Source organism: Podarcis muralis, chromosome 2 (assembly GCF_964188315.1).
Source record: "Podarcis muralis chromosome 2, rPodMur119.hap1.1, whole genome shotgun sequence".
NCBI lineage: Eukaryota > Metazoa > Chordata > Lepidosauria > Squamata > Lacertidae > Podarcis > Podarcis muralis.
This window is the reverse complement of record NC_135656.1, coordinates 24,669,046-24,695,315: the sequence shown is the minus strand read 5'-3', so window position 1 is coordinate 24,695,315 and position 26,270 is coordinate 24,669,046. Positions and strand designations below refer to the sequence as shown.

Here is a 26,270-nt window from a genome sequence, read left to right as displayed (position 1 = left end):
CTATTAACTGCTGTCCTGCTAAGAGTGGAAATGAGACCTAGACTGCAATTTTAGGTATGATTGTTTGGAATCCTCGCAGCCTCAATGACAACAACGAATCTCAGTTCTCCACAAAGCACATAATTAAACTACGGAAGTTGCCGCCATACAGTATAGCAATGGCCCCCAACCTAAATGGCCTTAAAAGGGGATTTGGACATGTTTTTGGCTGCTAGTCGCAATGGCTAGATCAGAAGAATAACTGTTGGAGAACTGCTATTGCCCCCTTTGTGCTCCTCCCAGTGGTGTGTGGTGGGCCTTTGTGGGAATCAAATGATGGACTTGATAAGGCTTTGGTCTGATCAAGGGGAACCTCCTCCTGTTCTTATGGATTTGGGTGGCAGCCTCCTTCATTTTAAAGTTCTGATACGTACCATCAGATGGCTTCAGAAGTCCACTAAGGATGTTTAGCAGTGTTGTTTTCCCAGCTCCACTACAACCAAGAACTGCAGTGATTTGACCTTCATAAATATCCAAGGACAAGCCTAACAGAAGAACAGAAGTTAGCTCTTAAAACGGCCAAGGTACACGGAGGCTGCATTCCTAAACCCTCTTACTAATAAGTTCCATTGAAATCTCACTTCTGAGTGAACCTACAAAACTTCCCGTCATGGCTCATTTTTAATTTCCGCACATCACATCAAGCACTAGGGATGCTGCCAAAATTCTCGTTTGAATTTTCGGATGGATTCTTGGAATTTCATACTGCAGAATATTGCTTCTCCATGGAATCAATCGGGAATTAGGAAGAAATCTTCCACTGTTACACCTCCCCGCCCCATCCTAAATTTTGTACAGAGAGCTGTGCACGTATAGTCCTGATGTCAGTTTATTTCATTTGTCTCCACTTTTCAATATCTGTATGAATTTTTGGCATGCATTGATAAAGCACTGCAAAAAGTCATATGATTGCATCAAGAGGTGTTTTTGTTTTTTACCACTGTGCATGCAGTGATATGTAGTATGGGGGGGGGGGAGTACAATACAGTAGTAGAGTACGTGTTTTACATGAAACAGGTCCCTAGTTTAATCCCTAGCATCTCCAGGGCTGGGAATGTCAGTGCAATAAGCCCTTGTGATCTGCTGGACAGTCAGTGCAGATGAGCCAGAGGTCTGATTGGGTATAATACAGCTTCCTATGTTCCATATATACATGTACTTTTGTGAGCTCATAAAATAGTCCAGAAATGCTGCTTGATGTGTTTACATAGAAGATCGGATCCAATTGTTTTCCAATTATCATGAATTCCTGCATTGCAGATGGCTCTTGGGTCCCTGCCAACTCTTAAGATTCTATGATGGAAACGAGACACATATAAAAAAAATTGTGAAAACACTTTTTTAAAAAGGTTTTGAAAAATGTATTGAATTTGCCATAGCTCACCATCACCATCTAATGTAAGATTGTATAATGCACTTCACAGCACACTTAATTTATTTATTTGTTTGTTTGTTTGTTTGTTTGTTTGTTTGTTTGCAGCTATACAGTATAGCTGAGTCCTAAGATTCAATTTACCTTCTGTCCACCCCAGCTGTAGGTTTTGTCCTGAAGTTATCCACTTCTAAATTGTGGATGTTAGTGACAGTCTCAAGAAGTCATGTCTCCTCAAGGGTGACAAATGAACTTTATGAAGATTATTTTTGCATTTGGTATTTCATGTGCAAATGAGTAAAAAAAAAAAAGGCATAAAAGGTTTTGGAATATGGTTTTTGTATGCAGTATTACTGATGCACATACAGTATGTGTATCAGGATTGTGGAGGAGGGATTAATGAACCAAAGGACATTGTATCTGCCGCAAGCTGTTGATGGAATGCTCAGGGATGTTTAAAAAATAATTTCGTGTGTGTGTTTGTTTCTCAGTTCCACGCTTTTACATGCATTGTGGTATTTTATGCATCATGACTTGCAGTTATTTTTATTGATCATAGTTTAGTAATCATTGTAATTGTTAAGAGTGAATTTTTGCTTAATTATTATCAGCTGAGAGTTAATTTTATGGTGTACTATTAGATTCTAATACATCAAATAAAGTAATATACAATAATCTAAGTTGTTCCATTTTAAAGTTATGTTTGATTGTGACTTTTGGTATTGGATCAAATTATTAAAAGGTATGTGTTCTTTGTTGTATATTTTGTTGCTGTAAACTGCCTTGTACATAGTAATACAGTGGTACCTCGAAAGACGAATGCCTCGCAAGACGGAAAACTCGCAAGATGAAAGGGTTTTTGGTTTTTTGAGTTGCTTCGCAAGACGATTTTCCCTATGGGCTTGCTTTGCAAGACGGAAACGTCTTGCAAGTTTGTTTCCTTTTTCTTAACACCGTTGATACAGTTGCGACTTGACTTCGAGGAGCAACTCATAGCATGCGGTGTGGTAGCCTTTTTTGAGGTTTTTGAAGACTTTGGTGATTTTTGAAGCTTTTCCAAAACTTTTCCGACACCGTGCTTCGCAAGACGAAAAAATCGCAAGACGAAAAAACTCGCGGAACAAATTAATTTTGTCTTGCAAGGCACCACTGTATAGAAAAGTGGTACAGTATTCATAGGGAGTGCAGAGGAAGCAATTCTCCTAGCTGTTTATGAATGCAGAAGCAGTTGAACATGGGACAGTGGTGAGCCCATGAATCAATAAAGGAAGAGGGGAAATCCATTATTTCCTACAAACCGCCTCGTCCCACCATAGCAGTCAGTGCTCAATAAATGTAACTGCATTGAGGGGAGGTTAGATATTAGCCACAAAGCTTAGAGTGGGCAAGCCTGCTGAAAAGGCAATGGAAAACAAAAAGAAACCAGACCACTTGTCCACATTAGGAGGGTTGACCCCTGTGCTCCAGAGCAATGTTTCACAAACGTATAGCCAAGGTTCCTTATTCTGCTTCCAAGCCCACAACCGATTGTTAGTTTCTCCTTTTCCTTCAGTAGGCGGTGGAGTCATTCAATCTGCACACACAGTTTCATGCATGCAGCCCAGTCCCACTACGGAACGGACGAGAAAACATGAACAGCATCTCACCTCTCAAAGCTTCTGTTTCCTTGCTCTTCTCTTTGTAAGTTTTTTTAATGTTATTTAGTCTAAAGGATTCGGAAACAACGAATGGTTAATACAATACTGGATTTTAGTTACAATTTAGTCACAACTATCTCCCTGGCGGCGTATCATCTCTATGGAAATGGTCACGCTGTGCAACTTTGAAACTACTATTTCAAATTCAGACCAGATATTATCTTTCTTCCCTATCAATGTTGCACATGGGTAGAAAGAATTCTTAGACATACCGGTATGCTCGGTTAGTTGTCATTCCCAATAAACAACCTCATCCACATACTTGAGACTCCTTGGCATTCTGTGCAACAGAAGTATATATTTCTGTCTGCATCGCTCTCTTGTGAATAAAAACAATGTTCCCCAATACCCTCTGAAAACAAAAACCAAATATTCTTGACTTCATACAGATCCTTGGCGTAGGGGCAGGATTTCTGCGTCAATTTGCTCAAAAAATTATTTAAGGCCACGCCCTCCTTAACTTTTACCTAATGGCTTCCTTTCCATCAAATTCAGGAGGCACAGGCTCAGCATTGTCACTGAAGATATTACCATGGCTTGGTTCATTTGTAAGAGCAGTGCTGGTATAGCTTCCTCTTGATTTAAACCAGTAGGACTTCTTCAGGAAAAAGAAGGGAGGATAGGGCACGCCATATTTGTCTAAGATACACATATAAAAAAGGTTTTATGCATCAAAAGGTTCTATTAATTCTTGGTATTAAACATGTAACACACTTCAAATTTATCAGCCCTTGCTACTTCTCTATAGCACAGTCTCAGTGACCAACATTTAGGGGAAATGGACGTTGCAGCTTACTTAAACAGTCATTCATTCAAATATGTAGTGGTTGTGGAACAAGTCACATAACTTTAACCAAATAGATACATCGGTTGCATTCAGGAAATCATATCTTGGCTTATTAAGCCTCAGCCTCTTTCCTGTTCCCTTCACACGAGTCACATTAAACTCAAAATGTCTCTAATTGACCATAGCTTTGTGTTTCATCTGAACTCGGAAACTATGGCTGCTAATTTCAGAACAAAGTGGGATTTTGCCTTGCTCTAAAGCCAGTAAACGTCATTTTCTGGTTCAGGCAAAACAAGAAACTATGGTTAATTAGAGACTTCCTGGTTTGATTGCTCATATCTTGCAGGGAAAAGCAAAACGGTTGTAAAATGCGCTTTTAACTGTCCTAGATGAAAGCAGGGCTTGGACCTAAAAGCTAACAAAGTTTCTTTAAATATACCTTCATAGAATCCATATTTGGATAATGCTTATGCTTTCAGAATCTTAAACAGAATATATAAGCTACTACATCTCAAGCAAGGTCTAGTACTGCTGCTCCAATCATGCTATTTCCCTTAGAAAAGGCATTAATTCATGGAACTTTGAAGTGTCAGGCATAGCTCTAATGGCTTTAGCCCAAACGTAGCAGAGTTTTCCTGCACAGCGAAGAAGCTAGTTGAGGTGGAAATGACTAGTCAGCTAGACTCAGAATAACTATTTACAGGATTTATTAAAAGGAAAAATAAAACCAGCAGAGTTTCTGCATACAAAACAAAGCAAAATAAATCCTCTCTCTCTCTCTCTCTCTCTCTCTCTCTCTCTCTCTCTCTCTTAACCATACACAGCACTCCTACTCCTAACACACCTAACCCCAAACTGTTCTAGCATTCCTAGATAACAGAATTGAGTGCTGGTCGTTAACCAATCAGAGTAAGTAGTTTCTAGGTCAAGCAGACCTTGGCTTTCTGCCAAGAGTAAATTGACACTGCCTTGAGTTAATTGTATGAAGCCAGAATCTGTAAGTTTTCATGAGAACCAATTAACAGAAACTGAACATTAATCACAAGGCTTCCTAAATTACAGAAGTCAATTCCAAAGAAATAAATCAGAGGTTAGGAAATGCAATCTACAGAGATGCAATCTTCCAGCCAAAAGCCATTTCTTCTAATTTTTGTTTTGCCCACCCTTCTCACAGCAGTCACAACAATTTAAGATATTTAAAAACAGTTAAAGACAAATTACCATACTTTTCCGTCTATAAGACGATGTTTTCCCCCCTTAAAACAACGCTTAAAAATTGAATTGTCTTATACATGGGTAGTGCAGAGGGAGGACTGTGGAAATGATTTCTGTCTTGAGTAGTAGATAGTTACTGGTGTTATTGCGGGTGATAGGCTGCTGCGACAATGTCCGCTTGTGATTGGGTGCTACTGTGACAATGTCCATTTGTGTTTGGGCATTGCTGTGGCAATGTCTGCTTGCAATTGGTCACTGCTGCGAGAATGTCCACTGGCGATTGGTTGCTGCTGCGACAATGGCTGCTGGTGATTGGGCTCTGCTGCAGCAATTGGGCGTGTGATTGGCGGCTGCTGGTGTCGATCGGAAATACGATAGAAGGCTTCTGCATTGCGTTCGATCGCAAACGTTTGGAATTTGGGTGAGCTTTTTTTGGCATTCCTCCCATTCTGGACAATTTCCCCATTTTCTTAATATTGAGTCCCAAAAACTAAGGGGCGTCTTATCCATGGGGGCGTCTTATAGACGAAAAAGTATGGTTATTGTCACAAGAATAGGGTGGATCCTATCCCTATGTCAAAGACCAGAGTACATCTCAAATCTCAAAGGCCAGGAGGTACACCTGCAGTATGTCAGAAACTCTTCTTACTGGGACTTACGGATATACAGTTAGAAAAAGACTATGGAACTTTGCTACAATATTGTGATTGTGGCTGCAAGTCTTTTATATGCACAAAGATGGAAGGGCCCACTATTACCAACAACAGAAGAACAGCTGTTAAAACTAACAGACTTAGCAGAGATGGAGAAATTGGCCTTGTTTAATGCATTGTGAACATTTGTTAAAGACTGGAACTCCCTCATGGACTTTTTGCATGAAAAATAAAATACTGAAATCTGAATTTGAGGATTGAAGATAATGTTTGTTTATAAAAAAACAGTTTTGTTTGGTGTTATATTGGATTGGATGAAGTGACTATTGTTTTTATATATAGTGGACAGATGAACAATTGGAAGTCCTTTATTTTCTGAACCTTATTTTTCTCTCTTTCTCTTTTAATCTCTTTCCTTCTCTTTTTATTTCTTTCCTTTTCTTTCTCTAGCTCTCTCCCTTGCCCCTCCCATTTTTGTGTTTTTATTGTATTTAGACAAAAGCCTCGGTTTGATTTGGTGGTTGTTGTTTTTTTAAAGGAAAAAGATATTAACTTTCGTATTTTTCTCTATGGAACTTAATAACATTTATTTAATAAAGAAACCATACAATGAAAGTGCCATCTGGGAAAGAGAAGTCCACAACTTGGGGGCTGCCACGGAGAATGCCCCTCTCCTCAAAAAAACTTATGAGAGCAATGGAAGTACAGTTGTACCTCGGTTTACGAGTGTCTTGGAAGCCGAACATTTTGGGACCCGAACGCCAAAAACCCAGAAGTAAATGCTTCCGTTTTCAAACGCGCCTCAGAAGTCAAACAGCTTCCACTGCATGTTTTTCCATTTTCTCCACTGAATGCTTGCAAGTTTTCTGCGGACTTCCCACAGGTATCTTGTTGGTTACTGTGAGAACAGGATCCTGGGCTTGTTGGCTCTTTGGCTCTTTTATGTTCTTACCAAGAACATAAAGGTAAAGGGTAAAGGGACCCCTGACCATTAGGTCCAGTCATGACCGACTCTGGGGCTGCGGCGCTCTTCTCGCTTTACAAACCGAGGGAGCTGGTGTTTGTCCGCAGACAGCTTCCAGGTCATGTGGCCAGCATGACTCTGGCGAACCAGAGCAGTGCACGGAAATGCTGTTTACCTTCCCACCGGAGTGGTACCTATTTATCTACTTGCACTTTGATGTGCTTTCGAACTGCTAGGTTGGCAGGAGCTGGGACCGAGCAATGGGAGCTCACCCCATCACGGGGATTCGAACTGCTGACCTTCTGATCGGCAAGTCCTAGGCTCTGTGGTTTAACCCACAGCGCCACCCGCGTCCCTACCAAGAACATAAACCACTACTAAAGTCAACAGATGAGAGGGTCTGTGGGGAAGGAGGCAAGCCTTTCAGATATTTGCTTAGGGTTTTAAACACTAGTGGTGTGAAACATCTTCAACTGGGCCCAGAAACAAATGCAACTGATGCAGCTGTTTTAAAGCAGCAATTATGCAGATAGCATGCTTGTCGTATGCTTACCGGGTATGACCTTGTCAAAATAGAGGGCCAGCAACATATATAAAGTACCGTCAAAAACCAGGATATATGTGCATGGTTCATGCATTAGGCTAGACAAGGTGAAGTTTCCTCCATATTTTTGAACATGGAGAATCTGTGGGGGGAAAGAACAACGTCTAAGTCCCCGTGGGTCAAAACTGGAGGAAGAAAAGTTTGAAATGGAATTAGCCCCTCGCTGCCTGCCTGTTGTTTAAAAGCTAGCCCCACGTAAGCTAAGCATGGATCACAGTTAAGTAAAATAGAATAGAATAAAGAGGAGCACCTGTTGTATCAGTACAGTCATACCTTGGGTTACAGATGCTCCAGGTTTTGTTTTTTCAGGTTGTGAAACCCAGAAGTACTGGAACAGGTTACTTCCGGGTTTCAGTGGTCGTGCATGCGCCAAAGCGCTAAATCACACTTTGCGCATGCGCAGAAGCACTGAATCGCAACCCGCGTGGGTTGTGAACGCTGCGGATTGCGAACATGCATCCTGCATGGATCACGTTCACAACCTGAGCGTTCACTGTATACAGATTTCTGTACATTCGCTCTCAGAATACCATAAAAGAGGTGAATGGAAAGGGCAGGGATTGCCCAACACACTTTCCTGCATAAAGGAAAGGGTAAATGGGTGCTCTCCCCTCAGCTCTCCATGTGCAGAAGCCATCTGGACCAGAAGCTGGACCTTACTTCAGTACTGGTGATGGGACAACACCACTGCACCTGTGGGCAGCAGGTTAGTTTCGGAGGCACAGGGCATGACATGTGGCACACACAGCAATGTCCTCCCCTGCTTTACACTGTGCATGGCAGCACTGGGGGAGGAAGAGGAGTGCTGGGGGAGCTCACCGCCCCTGGCAGCGCAATCCTGGTAGGGTGCCATCGCGGCTGCCCCCCTGCAGTTGGCATGCCACACCCCCTGGGATGTGTGCCAGCCCTGCCCCCACCAGCTCTCCCGGTGCTGGAGCATGAAGCTTTGCCACTGCATGGCAGGGCCAGCCCTGGAAAATGCCCGTGCTACCATGATGGTTGGGATCTTTCTCCACCACAGGCGCCAACTCTATAGGGCTGAGGTTCCTTCAGACCCCTTCCCAAGTCTGTTGGGATGGGGCTGAGCCCCCCCCCCCCCCGTGCTAGGCCTCCTCCCACTACTGGCCTCCTCCAGGAGGTGTCACTAGGCAGGCTGAGCCACCCAGTTTTGCCCCCTGTTCCACCCTCCGCCTCAGCCCCAGGCTGAGGGAGAGGAAGCCGCAAGCCCCGGGGCTGAGGCAAGGGGCAGCCGACAGCTACGCCTTTGCTGGGAAAGGGGGGGGGCATGGTTTCTACCATTACCCTGCTGAAGAGAGTCGTCAGGAAGGGTTAGGCTGTGCTGTGGCATTTGTTGCATCAGGTACAGGGGCAAAGAAACAGATGCTCTGCTGTGAATGTTGACACACAGAGAGCAGGAAAAGAAATAAGGGGCTGCAGGCCAGCATGGTAGGGCAGGGTGGGGAGAACTGACAGGGTTTCACTTTCCTGTTTTTGAGAGGACAGAGCTGGCCCCCTGCCTCCATGGTTAGCCTCCTCGCAACCCAGTGTTCGTCACATGCGCAACAGGCCCCACAATGTTGGGCACAACTCGGCACCTCTGCTCTCCACTGAAAACATGCCTGAAAATCAGCTTCACCAAGGTTGGGGGGGGTAGAATGTTGTTTTCCATTCCAAATAAAGCACAGTGCCCTACCTTTGACAGCTCAACACCAAAGGCGAAGGGGCAGAACACACTCAAAGTCCATTTCAAAGCTGCAGGAACTAAATTGATCAACAGAACAATGCTGATGGCTCCAAGAGTAAACATCAAGAAGAAGACAACAAATGAAGTGGTCTTAGGCTTCTTTAGGAGAGAACTGACCATGAAGCAGAAGCATATCTGAAAAAGAGGAAACAACCAGTTAGCAGGAATTGAGTTCGATACTATAGTGCTACCTCGGGTTAAGTACTTAATTCGTTCCGGAGTTCCGTTCTTAACCGGAAACTGTTCTTAACCTGAAGCACCACTTTAGCTAATGGGGCCTCCTGCTGCTGCCGTGCCGCCGGAGCACAATTTCTGTTCTCATCCTGAAGCAAAGTTCTTAACCTGAAGCACTATTTCTGGGTTAGCGGAGTCTGTAACCTGAAGCGTATGTAACCCGAGTTACCACTGTAATTTAAAGAGATTGGATTGCTATCGAAGTAAGACGTGTTTTGAGCAGACCCACTAAAATCAACAGACTTAAGTACCAGTATTTTTCGCTCTATAAGACGCACCCAACCATAAGACGCACCTAGTTTTTAGAGGAGGGAAACAAGAAAAAAATATATTCTGCATCTGAGGCCTCTCCCCTCCTTGTGCTATGCATTTGAGCGCTCCTGAGCCTTGCCAGGGGCTGCCGATGCTGCAGCTGCTGCTGCTGCTTCCAGCACATCAAGGGGCTTGCGAGGAATAGAGCCAGGCAGCCGGCTTAGGGGGCAGCCGGGCTCTCAGGAAGGCTCAAGAGAAGCCCAAGGCAGCTGGGGAAAACAAGAGGAAGAGGAAGAGGAAGGAGGAGGGAGGATCAGGCTAAGGAGCCGCTGGTCCGCCCGCCCGTAAGGCTCCCTTCCGTCCCTCATCCTGCTTCGCTGGGAAGGCAGCACAATAAGAGCAGCTCTCCCTCTTGCTGTTCTGGCTTCTGGGATAGCTGTGCAGCCTGTATTCGCTCCATAAGACGCACACACATTTCCCCTTACAGTGGTGCCTCGCAAGACGAAATTAATCCGTTCCGTGAGTCTCTTCGTCTTGCAGTTTTTTTGTCTTGCGAAGCACGGCTATTAGCAGCTTAGCGGCTATTAGCGGCTTAGCGGCTTTAAGAAAAAGGAAACAAACTCGCAAGAACTCGCATGACATTTCGTCTTGCAAAGCAAGCCCATAGGGAAATTCATCTTGTGGAACGACTCAAAAAACGGAAAACCCTTTCGTCTAGCGAGTTTTTCGTCTTGCGAGGCATTCGTCTTGCGGGGCACCACTGTACTTTTTAGGAGGGGAAAAGTGTGTCTTATGGAGCGAAAAATACGGTAAATTGGTGGTCAAATGGCAAATGCAATTCAATGTAAACAAGTGTAACTGATACGTGTCTGGTGGGGGCATATTAATTTTACATATATGCTCATTAGGTTAATCATGACTGATCCCATTTGCCAGTAACCTCCACAATCTGTTACATGGGGAGGTTGTGCACAAAGGGCTACAGGGTGGAGGAGAGGAAGTCCCATTACACAGGCAGATGTCTACTCATGCAATGTTGGATGTCACTTGAAACCTGTCCATATTTTTTATTTTATTTTAAATTTTAAAATAATGTTAAGAGATACAAACAGAGAGCAAGCAGGGCAAGTTCTTCACCGACTGCCTTCTTCAAACACAGGACCATTTCCCCAAAAGGGAATATTTAAACCTTACTTATCCTGAGCCATTGTTGGCATAGTGTCTCAAGAAGAGGTCTAAATGATTTCTCTGCCCCATAGCATCTCCGAATTCCTTCCAACAATCCTCAGAAGGATGTTTGGTGGTGGTGGTGGTATTGTTTAAAAAAGATAAAATCTGGGAAAAGGCACAGTTGGCTTACCCTACGTTTCTTTCCAACTCTGTACAGAGGGCATCCTTACTCAGAGGACAAACCACAATCAAAATGTAGGAGAAAATGTTACAGTGGTATCTCTGGTTATGAACTTGATTCGTTCCGGAGGTCCGTTCTTAACCTGAAACCATTCTTAACCTGAGGTACCACTTTAGCTAATGGGGCCTCCCACTGCGGATGCGCTACCAGCATGCGATTTCTGTTCTCATCCTGAGGTAAAGTTTTTAACCCGAGGTACTACTTCCGGGTTAGCGGAGTCTGTAACCCGAAGTGTTTGTAACCCGAGGTGTTTGTAACCTGAGGTACCACTGTATTTGGAATGTGACAGCTAGCATTCTGCTGGCTTAACTGCAGCCAGGCCTGTGTCTGAAGCATGGGGCCAGAGTCTTGTTTCCCCCATAAAGTTCCTAGTTGGCTGGGAGGCATGAGATGTTCTTGGCATGACAACGTAAGTCTGGCAGGGTCCTGGCAGGGAGCCCCTGGCCAGCTTAGCCCTCCAAGGCCTGGGGCAAAGTACTCAGCTGCCCACCACCTGCACAGGCCTGACTGCTGCCACACACACACGAATTAAGTAAGTACTTTATAGAATAAAATTCACATACTCACACATGATATGCCATAAAGGAAGAGCAGAAGGAATACTGCAGGAAAGGTGCTTGCAGTCAAATAGGAAAACATCAAGGGAAATGCCAACAGACAGGACAAAATCGCAACGTACACAGCATACAGCAGACCCCAGGATAGCCTAGGATGGAAAAATCCTGTTAGTCTTCTTGACAATTTGAACTCCGGCACGTGATTGGGATAAAGGCTACATACATACACCTCTCAACTTAGATTACAAAAAAGAAAACAAACAAACAAACTAAACATGCAAACATAAATCTTGACTTCCCTCCACCTCTGTGTGGCTTCCTTTATTTCTTTTCCTCTTTTCGCTGTGTTATCAATATTATTTTTGACTATCTCATCTTACACCCATTTCTTCTTAATTTTTAATTCTATAAGTTTCATTCATTGCATATTGATATATTAATACCAGAACAATGTTTTTTGATGTATTCCTTCATGCAAGTCCACTCCTCAGTTTTTGGTCTGATTGGCCTCTTGCGTGTTGAGTCCCACAGTGCCACCCTCCACCAAAAAAATCACACATCACACAAAATTTTTTGTTTAAGGTTTTTGGCATAATTTTGGCCACAACTTTATTCAAATACAAAAAAATGTGAGTGGTTGCTTAGGCATTGGTTATGACTATCTGTCCATGCCCAGGGACAGAGCTGACTTCCGGAATTCCAGCGGAAGCCAGCGTGGGAAACAAGTATTGGGTGAGAAAAATGAAGCTGGGGCACAGTCCCTCACTTCTCACCCTCATGTTCCGTTGGGGCTTGCACGGCCCAAGTCCGATTCCAGGGACAAGGACGAAAAGAATGGCAAGCCCCTGGATTCCTTTAACGGAATTCCCTTTTCCGCAGCACCATTGGAGGGGTAGGCACTTACCCCTCCACCAACCAATTTAACCAATGCCTAACCGCCAACCTTACAAGTTGTGACGATTTGCTATGCAGTAGGCAAAAACCAAATGGCACCAGCCAATCAGCCAAGTGGCAAAATTCCTACCAGGCCCCCGCTCAAAGGCGAACGACCCCTTGACAGGCATAGCAAGGTCAAATGATCCAACCAAAAAAACCCCCCTATTAAAGGGAGGGTGGGCGGGTGATCCGATGCAAAAAAGGCCAAGAGGACGACCACGTTGGGCGTCCAGTATTTAAAGCCTCCGACTCCACCTCCAAATTGGCAACATACAAAACTCCCCAGTAACCCAATTAACCACTTAAATGCTTGAATTTAACCCAATCTACCCAGTAACAGCAGGGTGGCCTGTATCCCCCAACCGCAACACATGCTCTCATTTAGGGGAGAACATGATTTACCACTGCTTTAAGTCTTGCTGATTCTATGTACAGTGGTATCTCTGATTACGTACTTAATTCGTTCCGGAGGGCCGTTCTTAACCTGAAACTGTTCTTAACCTGAAGCACCACTTTAGCTAATGGGGCCTCCCGCTGCCGCTGCGCCGCCGGAGCAAGATTTCTCTTCTCATCCTGAAGCAAAGTTCTTAACCTGAAGCACTATTTCTGGGTTAGCAGAGTCTGTAACCTGAAGCGTATGTAACTTGAAGCGTATGCAATCTGAGGTACCACTGTATTCACAAAATCTTATTTGCCATTCTCTTACTGAGGGAGGTTTTTTTTTCTCCTGGAAGGGATCAAATGTTTAGGCAGATGGAGCCATGCTCTTCACCCTTGCTAATGGCAGCTGATGATGTAGAGCAAGAAAGGGGAAATAAACAACCCAATGGCAACACAGCCAAGGTAGGAGTACCAGAAGATTATGCTGAGGGAAAATAACTCAGGTTCCCATTTGAAGCAGCACCTCCATGTTCAGTGTTGTCTAATGACCTAAGAGTGCCCAAGGTGGTAACATTTCCAGTCCAATCTCTATTATGATTAAGGAACTATAGTCTAAAATACAAAAACTCAGATCTAGGGGCCTCGTATCATTCTTTTATTCTTTTTCTCATAGGAAGCCAATCCCATAGCTCACCAGAATGCTGTGTCTCGTAGCCCCATTGTCTTCATCATCTCCTTCAATTTCCGTTTTTCTCCTGAAACATTTTGTGACAAGAAGTACAAAAATGGAGAGAAGCACAAGACTGTAGCCAGAAAGGTCAGGTTGTGTGCTAAGCTATCTGAAGGAGTAAGAGAAGACGATCTCATACGGATGCCACCAATAGATTTCATTTCGTCCCAAACAGAATGATTGGTGATCAGCTAAAAATTAAAATTAAGAAGGCAACAGTGTTAGGAAAAAGTCGTCGAACAATTCCATAACAGTTCTGGAGTATTTCACAATTCTCATTGCCACATGAACCTGTTGCTTATCCCCTTTTTGCAGACATAGCTCAATGGCAAAAAGGTCTTCACATGTCGCCACTCTGGGCGGCTTCCAACAAATTATGAAACCACAGTACTACCAAGAAGGCCCTCTGTAATGAGGGAACTTCCAGAAGGCCCTCGGAGCTGGATCTCAGTGTCCGGGTTAAATGATGGAGATGGAGATGCTCCTTCAGGTATACAGAAGGTATATATTTAGGACTTTGTTTAGAAGCAGAAGTTGAATTGCCTCCCAGCCCCAGAAAACACAGATGCAAGGAAATCTAGGCTTGGGCAGTCACAAAGCAAAAGGCCTTGTGACAGAGAGCCCAGCTTAATAAAACTATAAGGGACTCGTTGACAGTAAAAAGCTCCTAGAGATCAGGCTGAGCGCTTGCAGCTGGGCCTGGGTGAAGTTTGTCAGACTAAACCAGTGTTTCCCAAAGTGGGCAATACTGTTAGGTTGAGGGTGAACATATCAGACGACGCAGCGATTCTTCAAACAGCTCTTGTTTATTCACAGGCCAGGACAGAACTGAACTGAAGGGTTCAGTCAGCCTGCTTATATAGTGCTCCAGTACAATGTAACTGTAACAATTTTCTAAAACTATCCAATCACTGAATGCCACTTTTGATCCCTTATTTGCATAACTATCTACAGTATCCCCTTGCTGGCCCAGGGTGAGAACTTCAGTACATAACACATACCACCCCCTGGGGGGCACTGGGACGATCCCGGGGGGGCAGTAGAAGCCTCTGGTGCAATTGGGGGGGTATTGAATAAAAATAAGGGAGCAGTGGAAGCATAAAGAAAGAAGAGGAGGAAATTCTCAAAAACCATTCATACATGTTTCATCTGTTGTGCAATGACGCTTATCACCAGGTTGGGCACAGTCGTGGGATGGCAACAATGCCTCCCCTGGATCCGGCGATTGTGCTGGAGGCAAGGGGTTTTCCCAGGCTTCAGTGAACCCTTTTCAGCTTCACCCAGGCCTAGGAAGTGGATCGCAGCTTGCTTGCTTGCCTACTTATAACGTCAAGCTTCAAGGTGTCTTATTTACAACAGCATCTTTCTTTACTGTGTTGTAGGACGTAGGTAGAAATATAGATACATAAAAGAAGGCAAATTTATCACTGCATCTTTCTGTTTGTTCGCTTAAAGAAGGTAGATTTCCAGGGAGCAGTAGGCCAAATAAGTTTGGGACCCTCTGGACTAGACTATATAAGCCTCAGGGATGGAGGACCTATGACCGTTGAGATGTTGCTGCATTCCAGCTTCTGTCTTCCCTCATCGTTAGCCATGCGGGGCTGATACAAGCTGGAAGCTAACAACAATCAGTGGACCACAGATTCCCCATCACTGACTCAGCTGAGGTCTGGGAGCTGCTAAAACAATTTGTGTCTTTCATTGATCCCAGTGTCCTTTCGACCTGGTTCTGGATGGGGTTACTCCACCCTTTCCCTGAAATTTGAGACTCACCTGGCCCGATCAGGACACCTTCCTGGTAGTGAATATGCAAGAGGGAAAGTAAACAGTTTTTAATGGTACTCAAGTGTACAGTTGCTACTCATTTATTAATGCACAGTCCAGATGTTTTTCTTCAAGTGTGTACTTGTGTTGCAGAGGGTCTATTTCCCCATATATACAGAAAGCTGGAGCCTGGAGCTGTTGTATTGTCAAGGAAGCAACTCAGACTTAAGGCTGGGCTTGGGTTAACTTTGTTGTCAGACTTCCACATTTTTATATTACATTTAATATATATCTTGAAAGGGAGACTAATATGATACAGCAGTGTAATGCCTCAAATAATAAAATAACGCTACTTACTTCAATAAGAGCACTGTCAATGCTGGACTGCAGTGATAGAAATCCATGAAACCAGTATTTTGGATTTTTACAATAGTCTGATGTATAGTTGTAACAGAAATCTACAAGCAAGAAGAAGAAGGTGGACAATGTGTTATATGCACATTCTATTAGGTTCCCTACAGTCAGGGAAGCATTGAAAATGTAATTAAACCAGATTTAATCAGAAGGGAATATCAAATGTTCTAAAAGATTCTTGGCTCGGTAAATCCTATGAAAGGTCTGAAGGAACGTAATTTAAAAGCTTTCCAAAAGTCTCCTAATCTGAAATTTTCTTCGGATTTTGATGTTCTGAATTATCTGGTCTCATTTCTGAAGTAGGACATATATGTTAGAAATGCTTTATCACCTCCTATTCCACAGGGTTCTGGCCTAAAAGTTATGCATGCTCAGAGCAGGGACAGAGGAGAGGAGCAGGTAGATGAATATGTGTGCATGACTACTTTAAATATCTTCCTACATGAAGAAAAAGAAGCAGAAGTATTTAATTATTTATAGGTCTATGTATAGGGACGCGGGTGGCACTGTGGGTTAAACCACAGAGCCTAGGACTTGCCGATCAGAAGATTGGTGGTTCGAATCCCCACGACGGGGTGAGCTCCCATTGCTCGGTCCCTGCTCCTGCCAACTTAGCACTTCGAAAGCACGTCAAAGTGCAAGTAGTTAAATAAGTACTGCTCCGTTGGGAAGGTAAACGGCGTTTTCGTGCGCTGCTCTGGTTCGCCAGAAGTGGCTTAGTCATGCTGGCCACATGACCTAGAAGCTGTATAACAGTAATCGGCCAGTAAAGCGAGATGAGCGCCGCAACCCCAGAGTCGTCCGCAACTGGACCTAATGGTCACGGGTCCCTTTACCTGTACCTTTAGGTCTATGTATAGGATAGATAGGCAGCTGTCCATTCTACATTAAAAGCTTACTCATCTTTGTTAACTTAATATGTGGGTCCAGATCTGCACCCGCTTGCACAGTACACCTATGAATATCTAAGAAATGGAATGTAAATACAAAGGCATATTGGATTTACCGATTTCTTCAACATTAGCGCTTGGAGAAACCACTCTAGGAAAAGAAAATCTGAGTCGATAAGAAGTGTCGTCCTGAAAAATAACTCCAACATATTCATAGTCATCATCATCATATTCATTCTTTTGCGCGGCTTCCATTGCATTTTCATCTTCTACCGGTTCTACTCTTATGCCTTTAGTACAAAAGAATTGCAGTTACTATATGAGCCTCCATACAGAGAGACTGAGTGAGAGAAATGGCTTCTTGTGTAGAGGCTGCAAGCAATTCAAGTGTATCATTATGACATGGGCATCTCACAAGATTATAGAGCTTAGGACAAACTCGGCGCTCCATATGTTTTGGGACTACAACTCCCATGATCCCTAGCTAACAGGACCAGTGGTCAGGAATAGTGGGAATTGTAGTCCCAAAACAGATGGAGGGCCGAATTTGCCTATGCTTGGCTTAGGATAAGGAAACCACAGACAACTTTGCATGCTGCAATCTCACTCCCTAACCACCTCCCTCTTGCATGCCTGTGGGAAGCTGCCAATGTTACCCACTCCCCCCCCCCCAAAAAAGGTGCAGCCAGGGCAGACCAAAACACTGAGGTTCTCTGGTGGTCCCAGGTCCCCAGTTGAAGAAACACTGTTCTGCTATTGACAGATGGCTTGATTCCTCAGAAGAGGCCTCAATCCTGCCTGAGAAGGGCTGTTTGACAAGGGAACCCTCTGCTTTATTCACTCTGGGGGGACAAAAGGGTACTCTGCACGTGGACAAAGACACTCATTATTTGCCTATCTAGATGACACTCCTGTCATAGAAAACAGCCTCCAGAGCTCATCCATTTTCAACTTAAGCCTTACTAAAGAAATAACGTACCAAAATGTTTTAATAGATAGTATATACCTTTCATGACAGAGGTGGTTTTTACTTTTTCCATGATTTCCATTGCCATCTTTGTTCTTGGAGTATACAGGATTCTAAGTTCTGTATAATTGAAGGAAGGATCATCTAGTTGACCAAGGAATGCCTGAGGTATTTCATGAGCTGGCTCAGAGAATATCCATGCTGTTGTTAGGTAAAATGTGAGGAGGAGAACCAAGACCGAGAACCACTCCTAGAAATAACAAACAAGTCACTGACTAGAACAATACATTGGATGTTTTAAGCTATGAGAATTTTGTTCCTATGGGTTCCTATGGTTCCATATATAAAGTTAAAGGTAAAGGTAAAGGACCCCTGGATGGTTAAGTCCAGTGAAACGCGACTGTGGGGTTGCAGCGCTGATCTCGCTTTCAGGCCGAGGGAGCCGGCGTTTGTCCACAGACAGTTTTCCGGGTCATGTGGCCTGCATGACTAAACCGCTACTGGCAAAACCAGAGCAGTGCATGGAAACGCCGTTCTCCTTCCCGCCACAGCAGTACCTGTTTATCTACTTGCACTAGTATGCTTTCGAACTGCTAGGTTCGCAGGAGCAGGGACAGAGCAACGGGAGCTCACCCCATCGCGGGGATTCGAACCACCGACCTTCCGATCAGCAAACCCAAGAGGCTCAGTGGTTTAGACCAAAGCACCACCTGCATCCCCATTTCCATATATAGTGGAAAGGGGATGAGGGAATGCCCCATGCCCCTGTTGAACACAAGCATTCTTGTACACATGTGCACGAACACGCACATATCTATAACCCCAACAAATAGATTGGATTTGCCCATAAAGATGGGGTCACTCCTTGAAGAGCTAGAAAAATGGAGCTGAAGCGTTTTCTACTCAGAAAAGCATGGGCAAATGTCTGCACAGAAAACATGTGGAACATGGGCATTGTATTCCGGGGTCCTTCACCTTTGTTCCAGAGAAAGCGTTATGGGCCTCCAATACCTCCCTTGCATTGCTAGGGGAAATTGTGATCTTCTGGGCTCCATGTCAGCTCCTCAGGTAAGCATACCTGGGGAGAGCCTTCTACAAGTGGGCAACCACTGCAGAAAGGGTTCGTTCTCATACTGCCGCCCTCCAGACCTCTTGAGACACACAAAGACAGGCCTCAAATGATGATCACAGGGTCCGGGTCAGTTCATATGGGCAGAGGCAGTGCTTGAGGTATTGCGGTCTTGAGCCATATAAAGCTTTTATAGGTCAAAACCAGCACTTTGAATTTGGGCCCAGAAACTAATTGGCAGCCAGAGCAGTTGGGCCAGGAATGGCTTTATATGCTGAAACCTTCTTGCCCCAGTGAGCCACTGAATTCTGCACCAGCTGAAGTTTCGGAACCAACTTCAGAAGCAGCCCCAGGTATAACATATTGCAGTAATCTAACCTAGAGCAGAGAAAACAGAAGTTAGGCTATCCTGGTCCAGATAGGACCAGATGGGCCACCAGCCGAAGCTGATGGAAGGCACCCCATGCCACCAAGACCGCCTGAGCCTCAGGTGACAGCAGTGGATCCTCAAGCTGTGTACCTGCTCCTTCAGAGGATGTATAGTTCCATCAAGAGCAGGCAGCCTCCCATTCATCTAATCTAAGGAACCACCCACTAACAGTGCCTCAGTCTTTTCTGGATTGAGCCTCAGTAATCCAGTCTATTACCAAAGCAAGGCACTAGTCCAGCACTTCTACTGCCTCACCTGCAGATGTAAAGGGGAAGTATAGCTGTGTGGTTTTGACTGTTTTAAAATGACCATTACAGATCTTCCTGTTTGGTTAATCCTAGTTTTCCTAGACTCAAGCAAGCCTTTACAGCTCTCAGTTTCCAGATGTTTTCATTGGCTATGACTGACGGCCAAGATTATCAGATTCTCCTGGCGTAGCATAGATGTATTTGGGGGAATATGTGGATAGAAGATCTTCCACACTACATTTTATTTTGTCCTTTGTACCTGGAACTGTATTTTAAATGTGTAGAATTTATTGGGATTACATTCAGAATCCATCAAAGAAAAGATTTGTTTTCTGTTGGCAGACCTTTTAATGACTTATAAGGTATCTCTTTTTTTTTGTACTGACTTCCGTAAGGCTCTGGGTGAAAGAGTTTTCAAGGCACAATGATGCTCTGATATTTATTTGAATTACTCATAGTTGTTTTTCCTAATCCTTTGTTGTGTTGCCTGTTTGTTTGTTTTTTTTGAAAAAGCTTTTTAAAAATCTATTTTATATAAGTAGTATTTGCAGTATTTGCATACCATTGAACTTGTCTGCTTTTTGGAAAGGCCTTTGTTTGTGTGAAATACAAGCCTGACTTGAATTGGAGCCAAGGTGGTGTATTCCAAAATCAACTTACTACACTTATGTAACCCCTTAAAAATTCTGCCAACGTTTTGCTGTTCCAGCTAGGATAGTTTAAGGAGAGAAATACCTCTCCCCCCCCCCCCCATCTTTTTAATTTTTTTTTATTTTTTTTTGCAAAAGCACAATTAGAACCATGTCTTTTAAATGTAAGAATATATTGACAGTGCTTATCACAGTGGCAATGCTATACTGAACAGAGCTTTATCATTACAGTGGTACCTCGGGTTACAGACGCTTCAGGTTACAGACACTTCAGGTTACAGACTCCACTAACCCAGAAATAGTACCTCGGGTTAAGAACTTTCCTTCAGGATGAGAACAGAAATCTTGCGGTGGCGGCACGGCAGCAGCAGGAGGCCCCATTAGCTAAAGTGGTACCTCAGGTTAAGAACAGCTTCAGGTTAAGAATGGACTTCCAGAACGAATTAAGTTCTTAACCTGAGGTACCACTGTAATAGCAAATTAAAACTAACAGGAGAAGAGGATGAAAGGGAGAAGTACTGCAGCTATCTTTAAGTTAAGAATTAAGTAAGGGTAAAGGGACCCCTGACCATTAGGTCCAGTCGTGGCCAACTCTGGTGTTGCAGCGCTCATCCCGCTTTATTGGCCGAGGGAGCCGGCGTACATGTGGCCAGCATGACTAAGCTGCTTCTGGAGAACCAGAAGCAGGGCACGGAAACGCTGTTTACCTTCCCGCTGGAGCAGTACCTATTTATCTACTTGCACTGGTGTGCCTTCGAACTGCTAGGTTGGCAGGAGCTGGGACCGAGCAATGGGAGCTCACCCCTTCGCGGGGATTCGAACCACCGACCTTCTGATTGGAAAGCCCTAGGCTCTGTGGCCACCCACGTAAATATGATGTATTTATTGTTATTTTTAGGTTTGAAGTTATTGTATAAATATGTTATTAGTAGCTTTTTCTTTTAAGAGGCAGCAAAGTGGGAGAATGGAGAAACAAACCAGAAGCGGAAGTTGGGGGGAGCCTAGGAGGGGAGGGAGGAAGGATTGCATAGTAAATGTTATGAATGTGAGATGTGTGTAATGAATGAGAAAGAAAAATGAATTTAACAAATTCAAAAAAGAAAAAAGTAAGAGGGAAGGGAGGAAGGCTGCTGGCAAAGCGGCGTGGCTCCCTCTCCACCCCACCCTGCCCAGGAAGCAGCCCGCCATGTGCAGCTTGCTCCACCCCTAATGGGGTGGGACACTTGCCACGGCGCCCCCCTAGGAATGCTTGTCCCTCCCCCCTGGGACGTTTGTCCCGCCCTCATGGTCCCGCCCCCGGGTGCACAGCATATGCGACGCTCCGGGTGCCGCCAGCAACATTGGCCTCTGTCCCTCTTTCCTTCCCTCCCTCCTCTGATATCCTCTCGGGCCTTTGCCTCCCAAAGGCTTGCATGGCTCTTTGTTGCAGCAGCCCTGGCTACAAGCTCCCCAGGGCAAATGGCAGCTCTGGGGCTGGCCAGGCAGCTCTGTTTGGGGCAGGCGGGGCAACTCAGAGACCAGGGGCAGCGGCGGCTGCAGCCTGGAGGACTCCCAAGGACAGGGGAGAGGCGAGGAGGCTGAAGGAACACACCACAAAGGAGGGTGTTTGGAACGGGGTGAGGGGCTGCAGGAGCTGCAGGCAAGGGATGACCTAACTGGGCTTCAGAGGCTCGGAGCGCATTTCCCCACACAGGAGCCTCAAAAAGAATATAGTTGGTAAAGGGAGCCGTGGACTCGAAACGGCTGGAAACCTCTGATATATGCTATGGCCCAATTCCATAGGATCCATTCAATTACCATAGGTAAACTTTTACCCAGTTACAGCAAATAGCCATACAGGCGTCTGTCTGTCTTTATGATTGATTATATTTTGTTGGACTGTTATTCAGTATAATAATAATAATAATAATAATAATAATAATAATAATAATAATAATAATTATTTATTACTTATACCACACCCATTCTGGGCAGTTTCCAACAAAATATTAAAATACGATGGTCTGTTAAACATTAAAAGCTTCCCTAAACAGAGCTGCCTTCAGATGTCTTCTAAAAGTCTGGTAGCTATTTTTCTCTTTGACATCTGGTGGGATGTCTTTGACAGGGCGGGTGCCACTACCAAGAAGGCCCTCTGCCTGGTTCCCTGTAGCTTTGCTTCTTGCAATGAAGGAACCGCCAGAAGGCCCTCGGCGCTGGACCTCAGCGTCCGGGCAGAACGATGGGGGTGGAGACGCTTCTACAGGTACACTGGACCAAGGCCGTTTAGGGCTTTAAAGGTCAGCACCAACACTTTGAATTGTGCTCGGAAACGTACTGGGAGCCAATGTAGGTCTTTCAAGACTGGTGTTATATGGTCTCAGCAGCCGCTCCCAGTCACCAGTCTAGCTGTCGCATTCTGGATTAGTTGTAGTTTCCAGGTCACCTTCAAAGGTAGCCCCATGTAGAGCGCATTGCAGTAGTCCAAGCAGGAGATAACTAGAGCATGCACCACTCTGGCAAGACAGTCTGTGGGAAGATAGGATCTCAGGCTGTGTACCAGATGGAGTTGATAAACAGCAGCTCTGGACACAGAATTGACCTGTGCCTCGATGGACAACTGTGAGTCCAAAATGACTCCCAGGCTGCGCACCTGGTCCTTCAGGGGCACAGTTACCCCATTCAGGGCCAGGGAGTCCTCCACACCCACCCGCCTCCTGTCCCCCCAAAACAGTACTTCTGTCTTGTCAGGATTCAACCTCAATCTGTTAGCCGCCATCCATCCTTAATATGCTGATACTGATGCTGATAATATGTTGGGACATTGGGCCAAAAAGAGGTATATAGGTAAATGATAATAAAAGAAAAAAATAAGTGGACTATAATTTATCCTACTATTTCTTGCATGTTTATTAGAACATCCTTGGAATGATATGCACTGACAAATCAAATAAATTTTCTGCAATTAACACAGTAACTGAAAAGGCTAGTTCCCCATTGCAACTTTACGAGTGGCTTTCTCCCCTTGACTTCACTGTAAAACAAAATGGCAATGGCAATGGCAATATAGCACACAAGTTAGCTGTTTGTATTCAAACGCTTAATTAATTTTCACAACTTTAAATTTTAAAAAAGAACAGGAGAAGAAATGCTGAACATTTATTTCCCCTCGATTAGCAATTTTTACTTGCCTGAAAGCTTTGCATCCTCATCCTCCATTTCAGAATTATATTTTTCCACAAAAGTGCAATTGTCTGTTGATACACACTTCTATTCCTGTGGCGTTGTCCCTGCATTTTCAAGCCTGCTTAAAATGAAAAATAAGCCTGTTCAGTCAGAGGTTACTCACTCTAGGCAAAGTGCAGCACTGGGCAAAGGAATAAATTGCAACACAACCCACCCTCCCACTTATTTGCACAATGTTCTGTGCGTATATTGATTTTCCTAGCTGGGTATGTGTAGATACCATGCAGAGTCCAGACTAGCTTCTCCCAACTTGGTGCTCTTCAGATATTTTGAACTACAACTCCCATCAGCCCCAAGGAGCATGGACAATGGTCAGGGATGAAAACATCATACTGGATATTGGGGGGGGGGGTTGACAGGTTGGGTCCTCCATCATGGAGGGCACTTATTGTGGTGAGATCACCAGCAACTGCCTCCTTGTTGTGGGGCAGGACCGTTTGGATGGCCACAACACCCCATTGGTTGCCCCTCTGTTGCTGGGGCAGAAATTTGGTCAGTTGGGTTGGCTATTGGCTGCTGCACGTCGCTGGAGAGTTTCAGTTTCTTGCGACGTGCAGCGGATCACCCGCCCTCCTCTCCCTATATTTAGGGTTGTTCTTATGGCCTTGCTATGCCTGTCTAGGGGTCGTCTGTTTTGGAGCAGGGACCCGGTAGGAATTTTGCCATTTGGCTGATTGGCTGGGCCCACTTGGTTTTTGCCTCATGTCTTTAATGACAAACAGATGTTAGAGGTAAGAGGTTAAATCAAACTTTATCAACGCGTGCATAGGGAAAATCCAGTTAGTGTCATGCCAAAGTTGAGTTAGGATCTCCATAAAACATGTTCCTGCACCCACTCAGCTGCTCATCATGTTTAACCATTCCTGGACCTACTGCTGCCTTTGACCTTGAGTTATTTCGCACCCATCCATGAACACAACGGGATGTTTGAGCATCAGATACCAAATACTCTAATAGGTTTGAGAGAGCATCTGAGTTCTAACATTCTTCTTCCATGTAGTGTTTCAATCTCTAGGTCAGTTTTCCCCAAACTTAGGTCTCCAGTTGTTGTTCGACTACTACAACTCCCATCATCCCTAGCTAGCAGGACCAGTGGTCAGGGATGATGGGAGTTGTAGTCCAAAAACAGCTGGAGACCCAAGTTTGGGAAACAGTGCTCTAGGTGAAGATCCTGCTCAAAATGTGTCAATGCAAGTATGTTGGGATTCCCATCCTGTTGTTCCATGGCCCCGAATGAGATTTTATTTTGGAAAGAAAAGTAGGTGGGTTCATTTTTAACACCTGATTTTATTGGCCATATTCACATATATATTGCATTTTATGTAAACTGCTTAGAAGTTTTAATTAAGCAATATATAAATCCTGTTGGGGTTGGGAATAAACGTAGACTTCACCCAACAGAAGGCAGTGAGAGAGAGAAACACAGCGAGGGGCAGAATGGTTGCATAATCTCCAGCTGTCAGAATATTTAAAGGGACAGAGGCGATATTGGGTACGTGATCTGGCAAACCCATTCTTAGGTGGCGAGTCCAACCAGCCTACTTCAACTATTCATCTGCCTGCAGATTCCATTTAGGACAGCAGGGAAGAAAAGGTAGGAAATATGACTCAAGAGAATATTATTCCAATCAAATTCATAAACAAGCCAGTGACCAGCTTTACCAAATCAAGTGAAGCTGCTAACAAACCTAATAAGGAACACCTGTCAAAACTTTGCAATGCTTTATATAAAACTAATTTGGGATGGCAACCTTAATACCTCCACATGGATGGTAAAACTCTTAGCATTTGCAGTTTCAAAGCTAGCTTTCCCATGGTTTTACTGCTCAAGTGCTTTAACAACAAAATTGTGTTAAAATATTTCTACGGGTAAAAGAAAATTCTAGGTCAGGATATTGCTGCAACAGGAAGACATTTATTTTAGACTGACCTAAATAAATCAAATCACAGGCATACCAATCAAACTCTGCAGAGGATTTCACATAGTTGGCAAGTGCAATCCTATGCAGATTTACTCAAAACTAAGACTCGCCAAGTTTAAGGAGAGTTACTCCCAAACAAGCATATAGGACTGCAATGTTAATCCACAAATGAGTCAAGCTGAGCTGGCAGAGTTTAGGTACATAGGTTCAAATATCCAGATCACTTATCAGTTGATATCCAAGCACTTTGAGTAAGTGAGTTTGCATTCATTCAGTAGCAATTCTCCCCTCTTTCCCTTTTTGCTCCCAAATAACTAGGCTTCATCAGGTATTAATGGCAAGAAAATGCATCAAGTGGCAAAGAGAAAGCAACATTAAAAAGCTTACCTTAAAGCAATCAATTTAGGCTAAAACATCAGCAAAGGATTCAAAGAAAACTGCATAATAACAGCAATGTATTTTCTTTGTCTCAAATATGAGTTATAAAGCCTCCAACTACTTTTTCTGCTTCTTTGTGCCTTTTCTCTTTCCAGTCCATAAATCCAGCCAGAAAAAGCAATGGCCATTCACAACAACTTCGTGTTTTTGTCCTCCAGTAGTTCCTCCCCTCGAAAATCTTCTCCCAGGACAGTTGAAGAGATTTCTTTGTTCTGACAAGACTTAATCATTCTTGATACAGCTGGACCGCTGATGGAAAACTGTGCCCCAGAGTTTTGCACAATCAAACAGCTTTGTAAATATAGTCTGCCTGCAGCAAATTGAAAAGGAAGGAGCAATGTATTGCAACGTGGGAGAGTACTTTTAAGTGCACTCCAATTTCTGAGCAGTAAGAGGTCTCAGATTCCCAAAGCATGGCTTGTGTTTGGTATAACTGGAAAGAACGTCATTTTAGACTACCACCACTCCATGATATAAGGAGCATAAGTAAACGGCAGAGCAGAGACAGAGGAACCAGGTAAATAATGAATTCCTTGATCACCATGGGAGAGCAGGGTTCAGTGCATTGTGATATCCAAGTTTAAAATCAATCAGCATAAAACAATTATTCCACAATCTACTAACAGAGCGGTCACATCAGAAAGAGAGCTTCTGCACTTTTAATAAGAAGCAGTTTG

General features: G+C 44.1%; 1 protein-coding gene across 7 annotated transcripts in view; it reads right to left on the bottom strand.

Annotated features, from left to right (window-relative positions):
* LOC114588380 (ABC-type organic anion transporter ABCA8-like) overlaps positions 1-25,942 on the bottom strand; it is a 68,879-nt gene extending 42,937 nt beyond the window's left edge. For 2 of the 7 annotated variants that reach the window (XR_013391793.1, XR_013391794.1), the window contains exons 1-12: positions 25,543-25,942; positions 23,179-23,291; positions 17,651-17,861; positions 16,761-16,934; positions 15,698-15,798; positions 13,541-13,767; positions 11,540-11,678; positions 9,025-9,210; positions 7,281-7,413; positions 3,576-3,747; positions 3,058-3,116; positions 414-524 (exon numbers count right to left, since the gene is read on the bottom strand). Coding sequence is in view for 4 of the 7 variants with exons in the window: in XM_028713624.2 (XP_028569457.2) it covers positions 414-524; positions 3,058-3,116; positions 3,576-3,747; positions 7,281-7,413; positions 9,025-9,210; positions 11,540-11,678; positions 13,541-13,767; positions 15,698-15,798; positions 16,761-16,934; positions 17,651-17,861; positions 23,179-23,283 (1,618 nt within the window). In the remaining 3 variants the exon portion in view is untranslated. Of the gene's footprint in view, positions 1-413; positions 525-3,057; positions 3,117-3,575; positions 3,748-7,280; positions 7,414-9,024; positions 9,211-11,539; positions 11,679-13,540; positions 13,768-15,697; positions 15,799-16,760; positions 16,935-17,650; positions 17,862-23,178; positions 23,295-25,542 lie in introns of all 7 variants that reach the window. The other 5 variants (XR_013391791.1, XM_077924042.1, XM_028713624.2 and 2 more) reach the window with 4 other exon arrangements.
* Between the last annotated feature and the right edge of the window lie 328 nt (positions 25,943-26,270).